At 39.9% G+C, this 25,325-nt stretch overlaps 1 protein-coding gene across 1 annotated transcript in view; it reads left to right on the top strand.

Moving 5' to 3' along the window:
- The first annotated feature begins 4,300 nt into the window (after window positions 1-4,300).
- Window positions 4,301-25,325, top strand: part of LPCAT2 (lysophosphatidylcholine acyltransferase 2) — a 30,622-nt gene continuing 9,597 nt past the window's right edge. The window contains exons 1-11 of the mRNA XM_071756963.1: window positions 4,301-4,502; window positions 10,157-10,296; window positions 11,360-11,577; window positions 12,885-12,997; window positions 15,117-15,177; window positions 16,159-16,217; window positions 17,271-17,305; window positions 19,650-19,704; window positions 22,745-22,827; window positions 23,380-23,505; window positions 24,654-24,807. Coding sequence (XP_071613064.1) covers window positions 4,395-4,502; window positions 10,157-10,296; window positions 11,360-11,577; window positions 12,885-12,997; window positions 15,117-15,177; window positions 16,159-16,217; window positions 17,271-17,305; window positions 19,650-19,704; window positions 22,745-22,827; window positions 23,380-23,505; window positions 24,654-24,807 — 1,152 coding nt within the window. The 5' untranslated portion in view covers window positions 4,301-4,394. The remainder of the gene's footprint in view (window positions 4,503-10,156; window positions 10,297-11,359; window positions 11,578-12,884; window positions 12,998-15,116; window positions 15,178-16,158; window positions 16,218-17,270; window positions 17,306-19,649; window positions 19,705-22,744; window positions 22,828-23,379; window positions 23,506-24,653; window positions 24,808-25,325) is intronic.

A 25,325-nucleotide genomic window follows, 5' to 3' on the forward strand; every position in this document is an offset into this window, starting at 1 on the left:
CTAGAAATGACTTTCAAGTGGAGCAAATTGTTAGGAAGCTTACCAAGCAAACCCTGTGTGAAATGTGCACCAACAGAAATGATACAACACGGGCACAGAAAGTTTAACATTTAGGAAACAAAGGAAAGAGGCAGAGATGTGGGAGGAAACATCTAGGACTGACCAGGAGAAAGATTACCTTTAAGGTGTTTCATTTCTATTTAACATAAAATCATAGAAGCATAGAATGGTTTGGGTTGGAAGAGACACCTCCTACTAGACCAATACATGTGTGTCTGCAACTGTCTTAGAAAAAAAGAGAAAGTGTGTCTGGGTTTGTGTGTACATGCATGTCCACATGTATGCCTTTCAGCACATGCTCCAGAACATGAGTACCTGAGCACTGTGAATGAACAGTCCAGAACTGTTGTCCTTGTTTGAAACCAAACTAAAACAATAAATTCTACTGGGGCACGTGCACAGCAAGCTTCCCAGAAAATCGAAATCAATTGATAGAGCTCCAACTAATTACATTATGTGCTATCCAGCCCACTGAGCATTCTAATGCATGAAGTTTTTTTAGTGCTGAAAAGACATTAGTTCTAAAGACTTAAATAATTCTCACTGCAGTTACCTCATATGATCAAGATTTTTTTCCCCAAGGTCTGCCATTTAATTTGTCCTTTATCAGTAGATCTTGAAACAGTACAGGGAAATCCCAGTTCCTCTTCCACAGCAAGTAATCCTTCTACCATTGCAGCTACCACTGCACAACAGACCATGTTTATCCCTGTAAACTTCATCAAGGAGCCACATATGTGCTCATTGCTCAGCCTGTATCTGCTCAGACCCTCACACAATGCCTTTCTGATTCTGAGATACAACTATCAAAACAGTGCTTTTTTAGTTCAAAACACCTGGGGCAGCTTGCCACAGAGCCATTCACATAGCAGGATACTGAGTTTGTACATTGCATGGCCAAGGCACAAATACCTTTGAGGTGATGCAGCTTACCAGAATAATCCTGGAAGACTGTCCCAGGTGGAGAAAGACAAACTTGATGTGACTTGCATTCATCTGCAAGATGATCCCTGGAGAGAACATGCTGTCAGCTGCACCCAAATTTCCTCTTGTGAGGCATTAGTTGGCATTGCAGAGGGAATCAGAGACTGAACAGCAGTAGGACACCATGGCCTGGAAAGAAAGGAAGAAGTTAAATTGACAATGGAAACATTTAGCAAAATTAGTGCACATTTAATATCACAGAAAGAAAGAGAAGAAAAAAAAGAATAGTACTTTGCATGAAGAAGTTTTGTAGCTAATCCTTGAGAAATGGCTGTTGTTTTTCTTACAAGCAGTTAACAGATTCTGCCCTAACTTTTCTGCTCAGCTGCATCACACAACTGTGGCCACGAGGTGGCAGATTTCTGTCAAACGCAAGCAGGGAGCAATTGAAACGCAAACCAGGTTTTCAGTTTCTAGATCAAAAAATGACTTTGCAAGTGTGTTACATAGAAGACAACAGCCCTAATCATAAGACTCACACAGGGAAATGTTAAAAAAGGCAACTTCTTTTAGCTTCTGGTTCAGATTAGGAATTACTGATGGAAGGGCTTTTTTAAAAATGTTGTCAGGAATTTCATATTCTGCATTACGTGATTTTTTTCCTACCCCATATGTTTACAGAATTGATATATACAGAAATTAATTTGAGATTGCTGTATATTTATTAAAATTTTTATGATCAGAACATATACTGGAGTATACTTTCACAACTGCCAGGAAGAGAGAATTAACTGTCCCAAAGGCAGCTGTGATGAGGCAGAGATCTTAGTCCCTTTTAAACTGTATGGATAATTTATATTAGAAACTCCTTAGACTTTAAAAAAAGTTGTGTCTTCTTATATGATAAAAGAATCCTTGTCTTACACTATGGAAATGTTTACTGTGTTTTCATATATCACTAATACAATTCACTTGGATAGTATACAGAAGTTACAACTGCTCCAGGGCCACTTTTCTTACAGTTTCTGGGCAGAATCAAGGCATTATAGGGTAAAGCTCTTCAGGGAAAGCATGCATCTTTCTAGTGACCTGCAGAACTAGAGCAGTAGCTTCAATGTAGAAAAATAATACAGATTCATCAATGTTAGCTTTATAGACTAAAAAGGAATCCCAGTTCAAAGGAGATTCTGACATGCAATTGCACCTTCTCACCTGTTCTGAACATTAAAACATTTTTATGCTGTGTATTTTGGTGCCTGTGATGTCAAGCTTTTTCGATGGTGCTATGGCTAATCAGCCATAAGTAAAATATTTAAAGTAACAATCAGTGTCATTGGTTTTAATAAACATACAAGTCACAAGAAACATTCTTCTATGTAATAAAAACATCCTGTCTGTAAAGCCAAATATTTTAGTATTTCCCAGTTCTAGATGTAAGATCCTTATGACCATTTAGTAAGGACAAAAATAGTATTTCTTAGAACTCTATTATTGTTCAGAAATGGATCTAAGTGCTATCATGTTTTCAGTGTGAGTCACAGGGTGAGGCCAGTGACAAAAAAGCAGACACTATATAGGAATATAAAAGTATTACATGATAGACACAAATTATTCCTTCCTTTCTGCTAAGTAGCACTGGCCAGTTCTCCTATGGAGCAGTATTTCCAGTTTGAGTAGTTCAGGAAAGGTGTGGACGTGCTGGAGAAAGGCCAGAGGAAAGCAGTAAGAATTATCAGATATCTAGAAACTATTACCTGAAAAACAAAACCTGAAAAGACCAGATTGTAGTCTAGTAAAGACCTGAGAGAATTGTAACGCTATACAAGTGTGCAAAAAGTAGCTGCAAAGAGGAAAGTGAACAGTTCTAACATCCACCAAAAATGGATATAAATTGCAATCACAAAGACTTTGCTTTCAGAAAAAATCCTTTCAAGGTATTACCAGAGAAATACTGGAACAGACCATGGTGCTAGAAAAGTCATGGGATTTTTAAGAAGAGCTTGTACAATCATCTGTCAAGGATGATGGAGGTACAATTGATCTTTCTCCTCTGGAGTTGTGCCCAGCCTTACTCCCTGTGCCAGTTGTGCTGATCTGGTTTGTACACAGCCAGGGTTCTTTTCCAAGCAAAGTGCTGGCTGCAATGACTGGCAGCCACAGGGAGACCCTGGAAACCAGCCAAGGGAAATCCTACCCTCCTCAGCCTTCCACTATACTTCACTTAGCCCTAATATATAATCATGATTACTCCTTAAGCAGTTGCAAAACACTAATAAATATTAATTTTATAATTATTAAGTATTAGGTATTCTGATTGTATCTTTGTGGTAGCAGTCACATCGAACTGGGAACTAAATTGCAAGGCATTCTAATTATTTTCATTACATCAATATAAACAGCCCAGCAATATACAGGCTAACCTTACCTTAGAAAGTACCAGTATTTTTGTGTGAAGGACAGGCACCATGAAGGGAAAAGCACCATAAAAAAGCAAAGCATCTGAACAAATATTGTGTAATAGGCCAGGCGCCAGTGGTCTTGAACCAGCACTCTCTGTGCAGATGGAGGCTAGTGGCTCGCCACCATACAGTGAGAACCTAAAAGCATATTTTCTATACATAATGCCAAAATTTCTTTTTGGGTTGAAAGCAGAAGGAGCAGCACTGGTGTTCAAAGGAGCTCGACCGGCAGAAGGTGCTGCAGAACTGTGTTTTCCATCGCTTCTCAGCCTGGCCTGCAGCCCGCCCGCCTGAGGTGGCCCTGAGGCAGCAGCTGTCCCCGCAACAGAGCCCCTCAGGGCAAAAGTGCGGGAAGAAAGCCCAGGTGAACACAGCCCCTCAAGAAAGGCAGCAGATCCCTAAACCTCACATACTCAAGACCCGAATCAACCTTCCGCCATGGTGAGAATCCATCCTTCTCCTAGAAACTACTTCAGCTGTATACCACGATTGCCTCTTTTCTCTCAGGTAACGAACCGCATTTATCTCAAAAGCAGTCGGTGGTACCTCAACTGTGGTAACACACAGCGAACCTCGCCTCAGCTACCGGCCCTGCAGTGTTTACAGAAGGGGTGTACGGTACGATAAGGGGTGCTTTGCTAAGTGGAGAGGGCGGGCAGAGGTCCCGAGGCTGCCTGGGCTGCAGCGCCCAGCGCTTCCCTCGGGTTTCCCGCCCAGCAGCTCCTCCGCTCAGCCAAGGCTCCTCAGAGAGCGAAGCGCTGGTGCAGCGCTGCCTGCAGCCGAGCGCAGCCGAAGGCAACCGAGCCCGCCTGCACCTGCCCTGAGGGGCCTGCCCCGAGGCGGGGCTCCCCGAGGTGGGCAGGGCCGGGCCGGGCAGCGGTGCAGCGGACACCCCCCCCCTCCGGTTCCGCCGGCAGCTCATGCGCAATCGCCCGGGGTGTCGGCGGGAGTATGGCGCAGCGGGTGCTGCCGCTGCCCAGGCAGCAGTCCTTCTGCCCGCCCACCGTCCCCAACCCCTTCGTCCATCCGGGGGGCCCGAGCGCCTGGGACAAGCTGCGGGTAAGGCTGGCGGTAAAAGCGTGAGAGGACGCCGGGGCTGCCCGGTTTTTGGATGCGCATCGGTGCGGGCTGGAGCCGGGAGAGCGGCGGGGCAGGGCCGGGCCGGGATGGGCTGGGCAGGGCCGGGCTGGGTAGGGCCGGGGAGTCACCCTGGCTGTGGTGCGCCGGGCGCGGTTTTCTGGCAGCTTGTCTAAACTAAGGTCACTGTCATCGCTGTGAAGCGAGGGATTGTCAGCAGTGCGGTGTTCAGGTCAATGGCCGTTCTGAAAAGAGCTTCCCAGAGCAGGATGCGGCTGTGTGAACCGATACTGTTCAAAACTGCCGCTTCGTGAGGGCAGCGCGGGCGCTGCCGGGGCCTTCCCTGCCGGCAGCGACTGGAAAGCAGCAAACCCGACAGAGCATCCAGGGAAAAGCAGCAGCAGCCAGTAAGAATAGCTCCTTCCCAGTTATGGTATAGCTTGCTTCCTGATCCAGTCTAAAGATGGAGAGCCGAAAATGAATAGGTTATATAAATGGTTAAAAGCAAAGATGAAAAAGGCGTTCGACTTGAAAAGGTCACATTTTTTGAAATCCAGTTCTTCAAGCCATCGTTCCTCAAACACATTACTCATAGAGAAAACATGAGCCTTAGACTGCAGTTTCCATCCTGTTCCAGTGACAAGAATGATACGCTATCTGCCCTATCAGATGCCTCTGCTCTAAAGTGAGGATAATGATAATGTCTCTCTGATATGAAAAGCTAAAATAGAAAATAACTTTTTACAGTAATCCTGTTTCAGATGCTTAACTCACTTTAGGCTCATTTGAAGCCTGGGTTGGAGGCTTGCAAAGGGGAGTTAATCCCAATTCCACTGGGCTACTGACTGGTGTCACTGGGTGAATTAAATCAGGCTTCTGAGCTGAATGCTGTCTCAGTACAGCTTTTCTAGAAGCACACACAAGACTTATAGGGCACTTTTACAATAAGGAATGCAAACAGTGTTTCTGGGTTTTGATTTTTAATAAAATTCTCTTTAAAAATTGATCTGATAATCCAGATATGAACTGACATCTCAGTAAGGACAATGAGGACATCAGTGTGTAGGTGAACTTACAGCATTTTCTGCTGACTGTTACAAATATCTCAAGCTGATGTGAAACTAAATATTTTATGTTTCATATTGCTCTTCCTCTAGTTATAAACAATGTTTGCCCTGAAGGTAGCTGGGTGGAAGAAATCTGAGAAACCCAAAAACAATTTCAAATCCTTTTATCCCCAATGTTTTACTAGCAGCCTGAAATACATTTCAAGTGCATCTGAATCAGTAGCTGCAGGCATGAATCCTGAGGTAAAGAAACCAGTTTCTTAATAAGGTTCCAGAAATGGACAGTGTTTGCTGTTCTTTCTAGAGGATGCACAGACTACTTTCAAAAGCTTGCAGTTTTAAACTGCAATTACCATTTTAGCTCTAATAGAGACATCCTACCTTTTTACTTCAGGAGGAAGGGAAGGAAAACATGGTGAGTCTTAAAGCAAGATACACTCCAGAGTGTACCTGGAAAAAAAAGCACTCAGCTGGGTCAGAGCCTGGTGCTAGTGAGCTCTGTAGCAAAACTGCAGTAGTCACAGATTTTTAAAGCAGACACACTAGACAGATAACCTTTTTGTATTTTGAGTTGCTGCATTCTGTTCTTTTTCCCCTGTTATCATAGAGACTTGGATACTTCCTACTGTCTGCTTTATCCCATAAACACCTGCCCCTCACTCACCCAGCACTGTTTATTGGGCCAGCTGGGAATCAGAGCCTTACCAAAGAATGTTACTATCAGCTTCAAAGAAGGGTATTGTCCCTTCTCTTTCCATTTAAATCAAGCATGGGGTATCTCCACTCTTGCATGTTAGAGGATTGTTTTGTTATATTCCACTTATTCTATATTAATCCTTTAACATACACTGATAAAAATGGATACAGTTTCAAAACTCTCTATGGGAGCCCAAAGTTGGATTTTCCTGTGTTGGTAAACTCCTTGAATGTAAATGCTGCTGTCCCCTGATGAATGGAGCCTGAAAATGAGACAGGCCAGCTGCTCACATTTCCTTCAGCATCAAATATGAAAACAAGCTGGAGCCAGATTGATAAAAATTGACTTTTTAAATTTTTTTTTTTAAATTTATTTTAGTTCTGTTCATCCTGATTGCTCATTTGCCTTCCTAACTTGTGAACTGTAACTGCAAAACACAAAGACTGAAGTCACTGCCGGATCCCATGTTATTCAAATGAGATGCTTGGTGGATTTCTGTAATAGTGAGCTGTGCAATGGAACCACCAGGGTGCTAATAGGATTGGTTTCAACCCTGTGCTTGGAAGCAAGCAGGCAGACTGTCTGGCAGAGGTGGCACACACCCTGGACACTCATGGCAGATCCTGTTTTGATACATGTGTGCAGCTTTGTTGGGCAGTCCATCTGATCACTGTTTCAGAGCCAAGTTAAAGTTGGGCTTCATTCTGATCCTCAGCCTTCTCTTCAGCTGCTTCCGAGATAACCTCTCAGCAGATAAAGTCGAAAAAAATTCAAACTTAATTCTGTGGCCTTGTGATAGACCTTCTTTTACTCTTCCCCAGCCCCTGACATCAGTGACAGTAATCCCAAGGGTGACAGTGTACTCCCAGCCTCAAGGGCAAGTCAGCATTGGGAGTGCAACCTGCAGATGTCTGCAACAACTGCAGTGCCAGGCTATGCACTTGCTGTAGCCACCTAAAATAGAAGGTACACAGATTCCAAATGTGGGAAAAGTTCTTTGGATGACTCAGAATAATTCTGTCTTTGTGGTCACTGTATATGGAAGCTGGAGTGGCTCTGATCCTACTTTGTAGTAACAAAGCTTTGAACCTGTATTTTTTCTTGGTATTTTTTTCCTCTTATACTTTTTTGTTTGTAGTCTACCTTGACCTTTCTCTTCTCTGTCCCGTTCTTACCCTACTCTGCAGCTGATGGAGCAGAAATCAACTCTGCCTCATTACACAGCAACCTAGAAAGCCAACAGCTTGCATCAGCAAATCCATACCACCTGCACATCTGCCTAAAATAGATTAATGAATTTATTAAAATTTTGTGGAAGGGATTGTTTTGCTGTTACTGTTTCATCCTTTACTTTTTATTGTGGGTCAGTGCATATAATTTTTTTCATAAAGCAGAAAGTTATTTAAAGCCAAAACACACTGATTTTTACTTATGTTGCCCATTCTGGATTACTGAATGCAGCTGAAATGTTGAACTGGAACTATAGATCATAGTACCAGAGGAGCTATATGGAGGAAAAAAAGACACCTCTTATTTTGGGAGGCAGGCAAGGACTGCTGGTTGATTAGCTCACTACCTGACTTTTTCAGATTCACTATGACTGGCACCAAATAGAGTGGGAGCAATAGATCTCCAGGGCAAAATCTCTTATCTCCAGCTACTGAACCCATTTCTGTGATCCAAAGAAGTTCTTCCCTGTTGTCCATAAAGCTACAGTTGAAATCCCATAGCTAGACATATACAAATAAATATTCAGATCTCTCCTGGAAACATGTTACATGGCAGTGCTTGCAGAAAATAAGCATCAACACTATGTGCCTGCTTCTGGTGCTTATCCTGATTTCCATTATGATCCGTTGTTGTCACTGTGCCTTCCATAACACAGAACTGAGTCCTGAAGACCCAGAATTCCTGCTAATCCTTGTCAGTGTCACAGGTTAGAGCCAGAGGCTGGAGCCTCTGCTGGATATTGACAAGAGGACATTACGTGAAGATGGAAGAGATTAGGTGGGGGGAAAAAGGACTGTGTTTATGAAAGGAAAATTAGAACCAACCTTACTATAGCAAAGAATTGGGTTAATAAGCCTCAAAGATGCTAATATTCCAAATATACTAACAAACACATCCCTTTTTTAAAGAGGTAAATTAAAATCTCCTGAGTTGCTTAGTAATCATAGCTGAAGTATGTAAGTTGCAAACTTATTTTGTAAAAAGCTTTGCTTTTTCTGTACAGTAAGAACCCATTGCTGGAGAGCTGACTAGAATGAGAGAGGAGCACTATTCAGCTGAGGATTTTCTTTAAAAATTGTAAAGCATAAAAAATAGTAAGCTCCCAACCATAAGTTAAACTAGCATAACTCTCTTTTAGTAACTTCCACTATACTTCAGAACTGATGAAGCTGTCAGTCTGTGATCAATAATGCACCCATGTAAATTTTGATGGACTTTAAGAAACTTAGTCTGAAAAAAAAAAATCATTATTACAGTTCTGGGTATTGTTGTGTGCATATGTATGCACATAGAGCTGATCCTCATCAGTGAGTGGTAGCTGAGCTGGATTAGGTGCCAGAGGAGCTGAACACCATTTCCCAGTTTACCAGGAATGCCAGGCTGTGACTTCTGCATGCTGACACAGCTCACCAGCCTCCCAGACCTCTGCTTCCTCAGTCTGCACAGTGCTGTGTTGTGCCATAAAGACCAACCTTCAGGATAGTTTCCAACATAATTTACTGGGGTAAAACAATTGGGAATTTCTTCTTGCAGTGCCCTGTACAACAGCTGACTGTTAGCAATCATGTGCCAAGACACCTGTTTCCTGGGGCTGTGCATGAAACAAATGCAAGATAAAATTCCTTGGCAGGGGGATGATATTTGAAGATTACTTGCAACCAGGGCGTGCTGGTGTTTCTCCTTCCCTCCACTGCCCTTACAAACATACATGAAGAACTGAAGAAGATGTGCACAGGCTTGAATCTGTTTATATTGGGCTTGCTGCCTGGCTTTGCTCTTTGTGACTGCAGCAGAATTCTCTAAATAGATTTTTGCTTTATGTTAAAGCAAGCCAATAACAGTTCCCTGATTGCAGAGAGGAAAGGGAACTAAGCTTCCTCAATTTATTCTGAAGATTTCAAGGAGGTCCTAGCACAGAGGCTGATATCCAAGATGCTTCAAACTGGAGGCAACAAATTTTCATAATCAGAAGAGTTGTGTTGTATGCTGACAGCAGGTGGTGAGCAAAATACATCCAAAGGCAATGAGCCAAGACCTGCTACAGCAGCTCCAACTGTGAAGTCTGAACCTCTGCCATAAGCTGTAGGTTCAGTTTTCCTGAAAATTCTATTTTGCTTAAGTCCCAGATAGGGGAAGGGAAGTTGTGTTGCATGTGCACTTACTCTAGGCAACAGTAGTGAGGATCACTTGCAGTAATAGTGTGACTCAACACAGGATGTGTCATTTTGAAAGGGCAAGAGTACATCTCAGTCATCTTAACAATCCCACTTGGCTTCTGGACAGGCAATGAGTTACAGAAGGCTCTTCAGTGGAGATGTGTATCAGCTGGGCAGACTCCTCTGAGCTGATTGTATGCTTCAGACCAAGTCTAAGTATAAACTAAAACCAGCAAACTCTGTTTACCCTCTCTGTCTAAGAACATCCAAACCAAAAAACTCCAATATTCTGATGTTCTAGTTCTAGCTGAAATGTGAACCTGAAAATGAAACACTGTGAATGACTCCTTTCCCAAATGAACACTGGAATCATTAATGCTTGCAGTAATGTTAGTATTTTTAAGTCCATATAATGTAGCTACACAGATACCAGTGCTACTGCAGTTAATACCATTTCTTAAGATTTTTTTCCCTCTTTTTTCCTAGATTGTTCTTCAGGGTATTATTTTGCTGCCCCTCCGTGCCATATGCATTGCATTCCTCGTACTCCTAGCATGGCTCTTTGCATCTGTTGCAACTTTCCGTCACCCTGGAAAAGGATCTGTGCCACTTGAAGGATGGAGAAGGTAAAAAGCAACCAATATTTGTGAACATTGTGCTCTTCTTTGTTTTGTGTTCTTTTTTTAATGACACAAAGCCAAGGTCTAAAGCTCTAAAGCTTTTCTTCTCTCACTGCTTTCCCCCTTTTGATTAAAGAGGAGTCCTCAGACACCTCAGTCAAATCTTAGTTTAACCCATTTACATCAAACAACTTTTGCTTTTTTAATTGGTAGATTTTCAGTTGTTTTGAGGTTAAAACAAATCTGGATAAAAGTCCTTATAAATAGAGAGAGAGACTATTTGTAAGCCAGGACTTATTTAGTAGCAATACTGATAGGAATGTTTGAGAAAATATATTAATTTAGAGAAATATTTGTTCATGTTATGTAGGCCAAGTTTCTGTGTAGCCTTTGTTATTCCCACTCTGTTATAATTTATGACAAAATTAGCTTTGACAGCTCCTCTTTTAGCTGGGCTGCCCTTGAAGGAATATTTTATAGCTGCTTCTGTGGGTTCTGCCTTTCAATCAGTCAGCTTCTGACCTCAAAGTAGTGAAGTTCCCTTCTGCAATTGCACTGCAGCTGCACACAGGAGGGGGAGACACAGGAAATGAGTTCTAGCAAGGCCAAGAGATTACAGAGTCCCATGAAGGAGCATTGTTATTTAATCTTACTTGTTTAAAACTGGCAGTAAGAGAACAGTATCAAAGATACCTAAATTCTTATAAAAAGGACACTGAATCTGCTAATCACCCACTCTGCCTTTGCAATAGTGTTATGCTGCAATGCTGTAATATATGGCAAAAGAAACAGGATACCTGGGAACAGGGTTTAGTAAGGTGCTGTACATTGAAAATTATTACAGTGCCATATCTCTAGAATTATAATCTGGTTTCAACATGAAAAGGTGCTATTCCCTTCCCTACTTCTTTCCCTCTAGCCCTACACTCCCTGGGTGTGTAGTATTACTACCCTGTGCTTGGCCCTGGTGTTGGTAGGAACTAGGAAATCTTTCACAGGCTTTTGTTTTAAAGTACAAAAGAAATAATAACTGTAAGATGGATGATATTTCTGTGTTTCTGTTTTCAAGGAGGATGATCCAGACAACCCTCTCATGCCTAACTCACACCGTGTTCTTCGTAATGGGTTTCCAAGTGAAAATAAAAGGGAAAATAGCAAGTCTGCTGGAAGCCCCAGTCTTTGTTGCAGCTCCTCATTCAAGTTTTTTTGATGCCATTATTTGTGCACCAACTCGAATGCCATCAATTGTGTCTAGAGCAGAGAACCTGTCAGCTCCAGTATTTGGCAGTAAGTATTTATGAAAAAACAAAATGTTAAAATTGACATGAGGCCAAAATTCTGAAGTGATTTAGGGCCAAGCCCTAATCCATAAAAATCCATAAAATCCATAGGTTCCCAAGATATTAACAGATTATTTCCAGTGAAAGCACTGGGAGAAGTTACCATTTGAATTGTTCAAAATGTCTAAAAGTATGCAATTTCTTTTCAGACATGGGATACAATATCACTTTAAATTTTCTTTATACTGAAAGTATATTTCATTACTGCTCAAGCTAGAAGTTTTCTCTTAAAATTCTCCCAGTAGGTAGCTTGAGAAGTCTGTTCAGCTGCTGTCTTTTAACAGTGTGGTCTGCAAATGTACAAGACAGATTGGTGAAGATTATTTCAAAACAGATCTACAGAAGTCTGGAAAGTATCATATTTCTAATTTTAGACTTGCAAGCACAGATATTTTTAATGGGAGTCAGACTGGGAAATAATGAAAGAGAAGTTACTGAAAAAGGAAATTGAGAGAACAGAAAAGATCAGATGACTCATGCTTCCGTTATTTTCTCCTCCTTTTGACACAAAAAGAATCTCTGTTTGCATTATTACTGGAATCAGCTGCAGACTTACTGCTGGCTCTACATCTGCCATCTCTATAGGACTCCTAAAAGAATAAATGAACAGTAATCCACAACTAAACTCAGTAGCAATACAGAAAACTGTCTTTGTAGGAAATTAACAAACTGATAAACTATTGATGTTCTCTTGAAAGCATGAGATTGAGACATAGAGGATAATTCTTCCTCAAGTTTGTCATCACACCTCAGCAGGTCCACTGATTCTGATGCAGACTTCTGATGAAATTAGGGGTTTTTTTCTTTAATGTACACACAGGCTGTGTGTGCTGTTACTGAAAAGGGACACGTTACATCTGCAGCATTGCACAAACTACTTGTTTAATGTACTCTGCATGAGCAAGGCCTGAGTCGGGCCCATGAGCAGAGACCTGATCAAGTCTTTTCCTTAGAACTGTGTGGAAAAGCTCAGTGAAAGATAACAGCAATATTAGCAGAATGTATTTGGGTAAATTTGGCATGTTTGTATCTACTGTAAAGCTCCTCAGCTGGCAGTAGATATATCTTCTGTGTCTTCCTGTTTTGCAGAGAGGACAGTAATACTTGTCTTATCTATTAAGTCTGAAAGCTATTTGTGGGGAGTTCATCTCTTAGTGTGAGAATAACAAGTTTTTTTGCTACAGGGGAGCCTTGAACCCCTGTGTTTTCTAAGCACGAGCATAAACCAAGTAACATTCTTAATCTCTTTCACAGCAATTTTAAGTTCCCTTCAGCCTGTAGCAGTTTCTCGTCAAGACCCTGACTCCCGGAAGAACACACTCACTGAGATAACTAAGAGGGCATTATCAAGAGGCCAGTGGCCACAGGTTAGAAATACACTACTGCTCTTCTGTCATGAATTTGTATTCACTGTGCATCACAATATCAAAAGTGCCCACCTGAATAGGATTCTGTAGGATTACAAAAAGCAAGTTAGCTTGTGGGTATGGATGAGTGGTTTTGGAAAGGAAGCCGAGGGGATGGTGCTGAGAAAAAGTTCTGGTGTGATAAATGGGCCAGTTAAAATCCAGTACTAAATGCTGATGCTCTTTACTTTCTATTTTCCCTATTCAAGTCTTAACATGCTGTCTTCAGTGTAGCTGATGGTTTGGATTGGTACATGTGAATCAGTTTCTCAATCATATTGCTCATGCATGAGCAATATGGTGCAGAGCTGTGTTCACAACAGTTAGGGGATAAGCAGTTAATGAAAAGGAGTAAACCCAGGCTGTCCATGCTCCAGCATTATCAGTACTTTAACTTAAAACATCTCATTTCACATATGGATAATAGCTGAGTTGAAGCTTAGTTCACTCTTCAGGTGCCAGATACATGGCAGATTTTGAATATGCACATTTCAAAGCTAGGAAGGCTTTTTTTTTTTTTTGCTTTTTTTTTAATATTGTTCTTACAAGCTACACTGATGCTTATGACTTGGTGTACTGTTAAAGGTGAAGTTATTCTGGTAGACCTGATCTCTGCTGAAAACAGCATTGAGGAGGAAAGGGGAATTGGCTTGACACCAATACTGTACTTGGGATAAACACCAGAGATGTATCATGACATAACTGGTCTATGAGTCAAGCAATCTGGGCATCTCCAAGACTGAGTCATCAGTACAACCAGGGGTGTCACTGTGTGATTATTAACCCTCTGCCCTGGTCACACCTTGCTCCTACTTTTTTTCTTTTTTTTTTTTTTTTTTTTTTTTTTTTTTTTTTTTGAGAAACTAGACCACAAGATGATGTCTGTCATATTCCTCTCAGAGTGCCTGGGCTGCATTCTTTTAGCACTATAGAAAACAAAGAGTAGCTGGATTCCCCATTCCCTCCTCCTAAAGCCAAAACATAACAGGTAGGGCAGCATTTGTGCTTATTAGTAGCATGAGGTTCTGATTATTGCTTCTCCCAACCCTGTACTAAAACAAAAGGGAAAGAGGGAACGATTACTTAATTTTTGCTCAGTCACTACTATGTTTTCTGAGGCTTATTACATATTCTTAGCAGAAATACACCCATCTGTGTCCATAGTACCAGTGAATAATTTCTGAGTACAGAACATGTAGTAAAGGACTAACTGTAAAATTGGTGTGTGCAGCTCTCTCTATCATACCTTAGGATAGGCTGTGGCTCTTAGGTGTGACCTAATGATGCCCTTGTCCATCTGTCCTTGACCTGTTCATTCAGACTGAAGTGGGAGCACACCTTGGACACTCTTCATACAGACCACTTCTTCTGATAAGGGTTTTTTGGAATGCTGCTGCTAATCCTACAGTGATATGAGAAACATAAAGCTTCCTTGTTTTCCACAGGGGGCTGGATTTGGTGTGTCACATTGCAGTTCACTGCAATGATATAATAATAGATAAATTTGGTGGGTTTGAGTCAGTCAGAGCTCTGCAGTGGTGTGTAATGCTCTCAGAGCTCTGTGTCACAGATGCACATGCTCTCTCTGCCATTTGCTGCTGCCCCTCAAGCTGTGTTCTTCTCCTGGCAGCTGGCATCTCATCTCATGTTGGTAGCATCCCTACCTGTTAATGCCCAGGTACCTCATGTACTTTGTGTCAGCCCAGGCTCTTGATGTTTGTGTACCCAGCAGTTCTACAAGGAGCTGCCAGCAGAGGAACAATTCTCACATCATTACCAACACTAAACACTTAGAGTGAAACACTAAAAGTCCCTTATTCCTGAACTGATAAAGGCCTTTCCCCAAAAATCCTCTCTTACAAAGCATTTGTTTCCAAATCAGGATGGATCAGGTTACTATTATTATGACCATCCTTCATTTATTTGTTCATTTCCTTTTGAAACAGTAATGATATTCTTGTGATGCAGTGTAACATGTCACAGAGTTTGAGTAAAAAGTCAGCCTTTATGTAACTGATGCTGCAGTAGAATCTTATTAAATGTGCATGCACATATCTATGTATTTCTCTTTAAATCCAAGATACTGATTTTCCCAGAAGGCACCTGCACAAACCGATCTTGCCTGATCACATTTAAACAAGGTGAGAGTTTTTGTCACATCATTGCTGGAAAATAATGTGTAAAATATTAATTTTGTAGCTTTACTTCATTCCAGTAAAGCCTGTACTGCTGCAAGTACATCATCTGCATGTAGTAATGTCTTAGATTGTTAAAGTTCAGTGGCACTAAGCCAACCATTGTGTACTAGTCAGTTTACTTTTCTGATTTTTGGTATTTTGCAGGATGAGGAATACCTATGATGTTGATTGGGGTTTTTTTCTGGTTGTTTTATTCTAATCTATTTTCCTGGTAACTTGACTGTGACTGTTAGGAGATGAACTACCAAAATACATGCTAATTACCATGGATTTTTAGCTGAGCTTACAGTTATGGCATCTTAGATTCTTACAAATTTTGCCATGCAAGACCTAGGAACCAAGTTGTGAAATCTTTTTGAGTAGTCCTTAGCAAGGCAGGCTAATAGATTATTTTTAATGCAGGAAGATAATTGATAGCATCACTGATCATTAGATTGTTGTGCTACACTTCAGTTAAAGCAGAGTTGCTTTTTTTCTTACTGTTGTACAGTGTTTTGCATAGTAAAGTTGCAAAAACAGTGCTACATGTTCAGATTCATATCACTTATGAAGATGATCAGATGAGAGAAGGGTTCAGGAAATGCTGAATAGCCTTGTGAGCACCTAGTCCATGGGGGGATAAGACACAGAAAATTGGATTGAATAGTCCTGGAATCTTATGCAACTTTAGCCTTGAAATTAAGTCCATCCCTTTTCTATCCTGACAAATTCCTAGTTGTGCTGCTGGCTTAAAATAAGTACAACAAAGAACTCCCCTCCCCACCAAAAAAAATCAACCAAAAATACAACACAGAGAACACTTCCCATTCTTGTTACCTTTTTTAAAAATTTCTCCTTCTAGATACCATGTGTTGTATGAATCACTTCAAACTCACAACTGCTGTATTAAGCTTAGTACTAATTGATGATAATTTGTGGTTGCAGGTGCCTTTGTTCCAGGAGTCCCTGTGCAACCCGTGCTGCTCAGATATCCCAACAAGCTGGTAAGGACATTGGGTCACTAACAAGGAATACAAAGTCAAAATCCTGACTGAAATGGTACCTACAATAAATATTTCCTGTTGTCACTGAAGAATATTGCCCTGAGCTTTAGCACTGGAAGGAGCCAGGCTTCCCAGGTGTCACCATGGTGTAGCAGCCAGTCTGATGGTGAAAAACTTCCTGCTGAGTTTCTTGGCTATAATTAGAGGGAAGGCACCAAAGTATCGCAGCCAAAGTCAGGAACTTCCTGCAAAGCCACAGAGCATGGACTTGGAAGTCTAAAATTCACACTACTTCCCTACTTGTCATCGTTCTTTGTTAAAGCTCAAAATATTCTTACTGCAAAGGGCCTTGCAAAGTTTCTGAAAATAAGCAACACTGAGTCTAGCAACTTCTCAACTCTTTTTTTTGGTTATCTAGTCACCCAACAAGTCCAGAAAAGGCCAACCCTTTAATTCTCAATGGTTGTAAGATGAAAAACAAGTGGTTGTTATTGTTGTTTACAAAGATTCCTTCATAAAAGCCTTTTGCCACCAGAGGGGAAGAGAATCACGTTTCACTGACAGGATTTATGGATCTGCAGATCCATATATACATCGTAAAAAAAATGTATAATAAGTAATAAACATAGAATAAGGAAAAAAAAAAGCAATGTAAAAATAGCAAAGAAAAAGGATGATAGATTACCTACACAGAAATGCCTGTAAAAACTAAATTAAACATATTTATGAGGTTGCCTTTCTAAAAGGACTGATGAAATCCTCTGAATAAGTCTTACTGGATTTTTTCTGTTGTTTGGACATGAACAAATGATTGAAAATATCTAAGTAACTCTTTGCATTTTATTCCCAGTTGTTGATATTATCACAAGTCTGCCATGCTTATTTCCAAATTTTTAAGGCAAGGAATCCTAGTCACCTTGATACCTTTATTTACAGGACTTTGAAACCATCATCTGCTTTTACTAAACCTGTGCCCATTTTATATTGAAACTTATCTGCTCCCTAAACTTCATCTGGTTTTGTTACACATCTGTGTTTTATTTGTTTCCTTAGGATACTGTGACCTGGACATGGCAGGGCTACACACTGTAAGTTTTTTAATTCTACTGAAACTTACACACAGAACTTTTTCTCCCATTGCTAAATAGATACAGCTAAGCCAAGACACGTGTTCTTCAAGAACTCTCTTTATATGGGGGAAAGACTTAAGGATAATGCTGTCATACAGTAGATCTCATAGTGGAATGGGTAGAAAAAAGAGTTTGCAAATGGGGAAACATTATTTCCAACTCTGCCACCATTTTCTGATATGTTTTGCTCGTTACACCAGAGCAAAAGAAGCAAAAGAAAGATTTGAAATACTTTTTTTGGGAAGGGAAAACAATCATAGTCATCAAAATCCATAGATATTTACAGTTTCATACATGGTATACAAGTAACTGGTATTTTATTTATTCATTCCTGCATATTCTTTTAAATTATATGAGTATAAAGGAGGAAGATGGGCAAAAAAAAAGTATTAATTTTTCCCATCTTCCAACATTTAAACATCTAGGGTTATTTTTTTTAGATTCTTATGTTTGCCTGACTCAACAAAAGCAATTGTTTTGAGATTCCAGTGATGAGGCTGTATATGTAGTATCTGACATTAAAATAATGAAAAATACTTCAATAAACCAGTTAGGCAATAGATCTGTTTCTTAACACAGGTGGCCCTCTCATTTGCTGTATTAAAGTATTAAAAAACCTTTAGAGCTGCACGAAAAATATGTCTGGAAAATACTTTTCACGTTAAAAAAATCCACTAAAATGTGGATTTGCAGAACCCATAAACCACATTTTCATGTGGAATAAGTAATGTATCTAAGTACAGTACTACCAGGTTACTAAGTGACTAAGATTCTTAAGGCAACTAATTCTGAACTAGTGGAGCAGATCATAAGTGCCATCTAAGCTATCATTAGTTAATCCTAGCACATGCACACCTATAGATTGGACATGTGAAAGGTGACCTAGATGGAAATGTCCATCTCAGTTTCCCAGGAATTTTTTGCTATGATTATTGCTGCTGTTACAGCTACCATCATATACTGAGAGTAATGAACATTGCAAATTCTGTAACATACCACAGATTTTCCCTATGAAGGATTTATGCTGGTAAATTGAAAAAGAGCTGTCTTGAGTCATGAGAGCTGAGGTGGGAATAGGTGAAGAAAGAAACTAAATTAGAAGTATTCCTGTGGAAGGGAGGAGGCTCCCCATTCATTAAAAATTGAGAAATGCTCTAAGCCAGGTGGCTGGATGATGAAAGACCCAAATCAAAACCTGTGAAAAGATGAAAGAAACAGCTTGGCAAAATCATAGGAAGAGAAGGGATGGATAGGGGTAGAGTCCAGAGATTCTTTACAAAAATAATTGGAACAAGGGGAAGGACATCCCTCACACAAACCTGAAGATAAACTGGAGAACTGTCAGGCTCTTTGTAGACATTTCTGGATATTGCAGCCAGGATGGGACTGTACTAGTCTACTTCTCAGAAACTTCCTGACCCAGTTTATGTTTTCACTTACTACTTCTTTTCTAACTTTTGTGCCTTACTTTGAGGAACACCTAATGTAATGGGTTAGAAAATGAAGCAATAACAGTGAATTCTGGCATAAAGTAGGAAGGATCCCTTAGTTATTCTCCTTCCTTTTCCTTTTCTCTTTTTTATTTTGTCTAAAACAAGAACAGAAGCAAGTGTGCTTGAAGATTTTCTATTACAATTTACTATGTTTAAAGTGAAGAGCAAATGTGTATTTCTGTTCAAAAATCTCAATGAAAAGAACAAGTCAGAAGTGGAAGTGGTAATGCTTAATCTCTTTCACAGTTCTTCTTCCCCCTACCTGCTGATACTAAAAATTGCTCTAAAAGCACTGGAGGTCCCAAATAGTAACATAAACACTAACATGTTAACACATTAACATACTTGTGCAAACACTACCATAATTTGCAAAATTACTAGCAAAACTAACAGATCCTTGCTTCAGTTCTGCAGAAGGAAGTTCCTTGGTCCCATTTTGCAGATGAGAGAATAAAAAATAAAGCTGAGCTACTTCTTGGAATCAAAGCTCTTAAACCTTTGAAATCCAGTGTGTATTCACCTCTTTAAAGATAATGTAACATAAATATATTTTGCTGGCCAAAGAACTATATAATTATGTCAAGAATGCATGACAAAAAGTTGCCTGACCAATGAGCAAGCAGCAGGTATATGCAAAAGCCTGTAGAAAAAATGTGGAGAGCAACACTTCAGGGATCTTTAGTGCAAAGAACTAAAAACCATGGCCCAGTATTAGCTGGTTTTGACAACACTTTAGAAGTTCCATATGACGTGCAAATACTTCTGTTTCTAAATATGTAAAATGAATTTTTGTTTCTCTTTGCCTGCAGAAAAGAGCTGTGTGCCATGACACTGTGTCAGATCTTCACAAGAGTAGAAGTTGAGGTAAGAATTAGAAACAAGAACAGAATCATGCTGATTAATATATTTAGATTCGTTGTCCATATATATGTATCACTTAAATTTGATTAGTTCCTAAATGAAAGGAGTCAGAAATGCCTTTAAGCATTGTAAAATCATTGCTAATTATTACCTTTACACATTTTACAGATGTTAATGCTAAGAATTATATGTTCTGTTAAAGTTAACAACTTCTCTTTTTCCCACCTTCTTACTGCCCTGCTCCCTTCAAAGTATCCTTTGTCTTCTTCCCCATCTTCCCAGACTGAACTCTTAAAATGTTTCTGCAACTCAGAGCTTACTTAAGGGCTTTAGTACTTGTGCTGTGGAGAAAGCTGAGCCTTTTATAATCAACTTATCCCCTTGATCATTAAAATCAACTGCACAGTACAAAGACCTATGAATGACAACTGAAACAACACACAGACTTCATAATATCAGTACACTTCCTCTAAGAGTCTACATTCAAAACACAGAAGTGAAGAAACAGAGCTGCTCTTAAATGCTGTATTTCACATTCCTTACCAGACCACAAAAGATTGTCAGTGTGGAGTGAACCTTAGGAACCTGAGGAGAGGGAGAGGGAGGAATTCAGACAGGTTTTGCTGTTTATTTGCAAAACACAGAGTGCAGCAAGGTTGTGCAAAGCTTTGTGAGTACAAGCAGTCTTGCTATTACTAACAATGAGCAATATGGTCTTTGTTGTGAAACAGTGAAATTCATTTTAAGGAGCACCTTGTTAGTTTTATAGTACATGCAGTAGGCAGATATTTGTAGAAGGTGTACTGAAGTGCTAATTCTGTTAATGATTTTGTACAGAAGGACATATCTAAGTAATTTTTATGTTTAAGAGAGAGAAATAGTTAATGTAGCCCTTCCAGTAGAAGCTTTCTTTTCCTCTGTTTCAGAACATAACTCAAACTTGCCTGCTAGAAAATAAGTGTTCCAAAAGATGAAACTTTCACAGCAGTGTCCCCAAACTTTCACTTTCATATGTCCCCAAAGTGGACCCAGTTTCTTAGCATCAACACAAAAGTCCTCCCATTTCTAAAAAGGGACAGATTTAGAAGGGGCAGATTTGCCTGGGGAAGAAGGAGTCACTCCCTTTTAGGAGTCGACATTTCTGTTGCTGTCTCAAACTGCCAGCAAGCAGCCCCTCTCCTCCTGTCAGTCTTGCACTGCCTCTGCCTGCTGTGCATCAGCAGTGATGACATCCTGACATCCCAGGCAGCACATCCATGCATCTCTGGTCACATTCTAACTGTGGATATCAAAGATTAAACAGTGACCTTGGAAGAGAGCTTTAGGGCTGCAAAAGATACAGCATTTGGCAAATTCTGTAATAGAGGCTAGGTCAAAAGCAGGTCAGAGAAGTATTTTTTGCTACTGAAAGAGAGCTGGAACAAATTTTTCTTCCAGGACTGCAATTTGAGAAGGAAGGTATTTATTAATCTTCATTAGATAAGCAGCTCTCTGTGTGTGAGTCCATTTATGCCACCTCAGGAGCCAAGAAACCAAATTCATGGCAAACTGGTTATATGAGTAATTGTAGGTGGGTTTTTTTGGAGGGGACAGCTGTTTAACCTACCAGATATTTAGGTCACTCTCTGAGGATGTAATGACCACTTTGGAGATGGTGACCTATGTTTCACAGGGAGATTTCTCAGTTATGATTTAATCTCAGCCAGCACAGTGTGTTTGGGCTTCCTCCATTTAAGAGTTATCTGGTTTCTGAAGGGGAGTGGTAATAAGCAGGGAAATGTGTCAGACTTGAACAGAGAATGGCAACTGCTTATGGAGGGAATGGAATCTCAAACCTTCATCTGAACAGCTGGACCCCTGCTGTCCTTACAGGGGTGAAAACTTTTATAAGCAGAAAATTGTTATGGCTGTTTGACAGATAACCAGTTCCATAAACCTGCTGGTTTTAAATCCTAAAGAGCCAGCAGTATACCTTAATAAAAAACATGAATGGCTTTTTTTAGGGTGGACTGCATTTGTATGAGACAGTTACCACTATATTAGTGTATTACCAGCAACTACAATGTAACTGAAGAAACTGTGACACATATTTAGCAACTGTGTCTTCCAGTAAACCATGAGCAGCACATTCTAGAATTGCCCTGTTCTAGGATTTAAGGACTAGATGGCAAGGGTGAGGTAGCAAAACTGAGAGAAAGGATAACCAGTAACTGAGAAAAGACATAGAAAACAGAGCTGCAAGCAAACACTGTAGAAAGAACAGAATACTCCTCCACACACACTCCTTTGCAAGCAAACAGAAGCTGATTTATGCCACGTTAGATAATAATTAATTCTTTAGTATCTTTTTAGTGTTATGCTACTTCAACTTCTTACATATTAACAATGAATAAAGCCTCAACAGTCAAAGTGTTGCAGTGTGGATATGAAGGGTGTTGTTTGGGTTTGGGAGGAGAGAGAGGTGGTTTGTTGGAATTTACTCTGCTTGGAGTTTCCAAATTTTACAGTATTTGTGTCCAGTTAGTGCTCTACTTACAATTCAGAACTAAGATTCCTTAATATTTATCATGGAGGAAAAATTTAGAGGAAACACAGCAGTCACATGCTAACAGACATAACAAGGTGGGACTACAGTGTGTGTTTAAAAACATCATAAACCTTCCATACACTATTCCAGTATAGAACACTATTTATAAAGGGTATTTGAAAAGGAGTGTACAGTATTTCAGACTGACATTCTGACCAATGTAGCATTTAATTTTCTAACTAAGTGTGCATTTATTATACCTTCCTTCTTTTTCATATTAAACTTTTCATATTAAAGTAGCTTCTACAGTTTTTAAGAGGTAGTTTGGGCCTAAATCTCATTTGTGTGGCAGGGCTGAAGAGGCAGAGTGGTTTTTAATGAGTTTGAGACCTCTAGTGTCCAGTTCCTTCACTGCATGGCTAATATTTTTCTCCTGCTTTTCCCCCATTACAAACAATAACAAGAAATTGTTGATGTGGTGACTATTGAATTAAATAGATAACTCTTCTCTTTCAGTTTCTGCCTGTTCATGTTCCTACTGAGGAAGAAAAGAATGATCCCATCCTTTTTGCCAACAGCGTCCGACAAACCATGGCAACGTATGTAATCAGTCATGAATAAAATCTTTGATAACTTTTCTGTCCTGCAGTTCCCTTTATCTCCTAGCCATAATGTGCAATCTAGTCAAGTCCCAGGTTTGATATATAGAAATTGCTCTAGATTTTCACCAAGAGGTGTAAATTCCTATACTAAAACACCCGAATTGTTTTTACAAGGAGCATAAAGAAGGTCATCTTAATTTGGAACATAGTATGTTCAATTTATGGAAAGCTGGACTAAATTGCTCCTTTGTTTTATTGGCAAGAATAAGTGGATGGTTTGTTCCCTGAGGTTAATGGGCTGCATGTACAAGACTGTAAATCTTCAAACATCATGACACTGCCATAATGTAGGTTCACAGCACAGTTTCAGTTCCACAGAATGATATGTATTGCTGTATTCTACTTGCAGCAGTGCAAGAATAAATTATCATTTGGTTTCTATATGAGCATTGAAGCCAAAATGAGACAGAGAAGGTAAACAGTCAACTAGAAGTAATTCTAATGTAAATAACTGATTTTTCTTTTTCCTTTATTTCTTTTTCCTTTCAGTGCTTTGAATGTGCCAGTCACTGATCACACTTTTGAAGATTGCAGACTAATGATTTCAGCAGGACAGCTGACTTTACCCATGGAAGCTGGGCTAGTGGAGTTCACCAAAATTAGCAAGAAACTCAAGTAAGGGAAGTTTAGCTATTGGTAGCCTAATTACTGCAGCACTGCAGGTCTTGATGGCCATCTACAAAAGGCTAAATTACCTGACAGCTGACTTGGCCATGTGTAATATAATGTATTCATGTATACAACCTGCATATGTAAACTATACAGAAATCAGAAATGAGGAAAATCTCAGTAAGAACTAATCCCATGTAATTTTTTTTGGGCAGCATTATAAGAGAAAAAAGGCATTTATCTAAAATTTTATCACCAAAAGGTGAAGAACACAGAGCAGTACCTCCTTCACTACCTCCATGATGGTAATCTTGGTGCCTAATTTAAATTGCTTTCATGGATATGCACAGGAAGTTTGTGGTAGAAAGTAAAACATCATCTCTCCAGCCTGAGACTCCAGCCAGTGGCTTATTTTTCTTAGCTGTAGTTTAGTTTAGTTCTTAGCTGCAGCCATGTTTTGCTAGTGCTGTCAACTTTTTCTCTCTGCTAGAGTGGAACTGGAGGACTGAACCACTTCATCATGCACCAACACATCAAATCATCTGCCTTGGCTGTGGTAAAGCAGAAGGATGTGCTCAGTGCATCTTGACTTACTACATATGTGTTCTACATCCATCTGTAGAACTCTGTCTAGAACAATCTTCAATAATTACATGGCAGTCCTAATTATCTGTACTGAGGTGCACTGATGTATTTCTGCAGAGATCAGATACTTTTCAGGCTGCAGCAATACTAGCATTTGGGTAGAGAGTTAGCTAATAGAGCTGAGATCTGCTGGCTTCCACTAAGGAAATATTCACCCTAGAGCATGATACAGCAAAATAATGCTGCACCTGGATTTGTGGTAATGAAAGGCTCCCTGTTAGACTTGTCTAGTAAGTTGGCAGATTATTCTAGGTTTGTAAAGTTACTCCATGGAAGTCTGATATGCCCAAGCATAGAACTGCCTGCTTTCCAATATGAATAACTTGAGCAGTCCTTATTTGCCCATTTCATGTAAAATATCAGGTTTGAAGTGCAGCATTTCTAATGCTCTACACACATGCTCTGTTTGGCTATTTTTTGTCTTTGAACACTGTAATAACTCCTACTGAAATTCCATCTGTTCAAGATCAGCTGTATAGAAATATCTCCTCTCCCTCATGTTTGCATAGCCTAAAATGGAATCATGTCAGAGAGCAGTTGGATACCTTTGCTGCTATTGCAAGTGCTTCCAAAGGGGGAAGAATTGGAATTGAGGAGTTTGCAGGGTACTTGAAGCTGCCTGTTACAGATGTCCTTAAAGAGCTGTTTCTACTCTTCGACAGGGTGAGTAGTTGGTTAACTGACTTGTTGACAATGTTTTGTTAAAAATCACATCCCAAAAGGATATTTAATTCATTATGTCCAGTTTACTAAATGCTTCTTGTTTGGTACTTCTAGGCAAGATAGGTGATTCTTACAGTTCCCTTCTTAAGTTTCAATGGAAGTAGGTTGGTCAGGTTATAGCTTGTGAGATGACAGTCATCTCTTGGACCAGGTTGCTGCTCACCATCAGAGGATAATCTCCATCCTGGTAATGGCTGAATATATTTCTTGTCTAGCCCAGATTTCTACCTTTTGTTCACTCTGACAGCTTGATTAACTGGTGTAGTTGTAAGTAGATAATTTAAGGCAAATTGACTATGACTAGAGTATATGTTTCTGCTGCATTTGTATAGGGTGTTATTAGACATTATCAGGACTTCTCTTGCCTATTTCCAGCCATAAAGGAGGCTGCACATTAATGGGATCAGTTAGGCTTTCCCCCATAGGCTGTGGCAATTTTCTACTTCTCTCAGAAAACA

This window comes from Heliangelus exortis, chromosome 13, assembly GCF_036169615.1.
Source record: "Heliangelus exortis chromosome 13, bHelExo1.hap1, whole genome shotgun sequence".
Lineage (NCBI taxonomy): Eukaryota > Metazoa > Chordata > Aves > Apodiformes > Trochilidae > Heliangelus > Heliangelus exortis.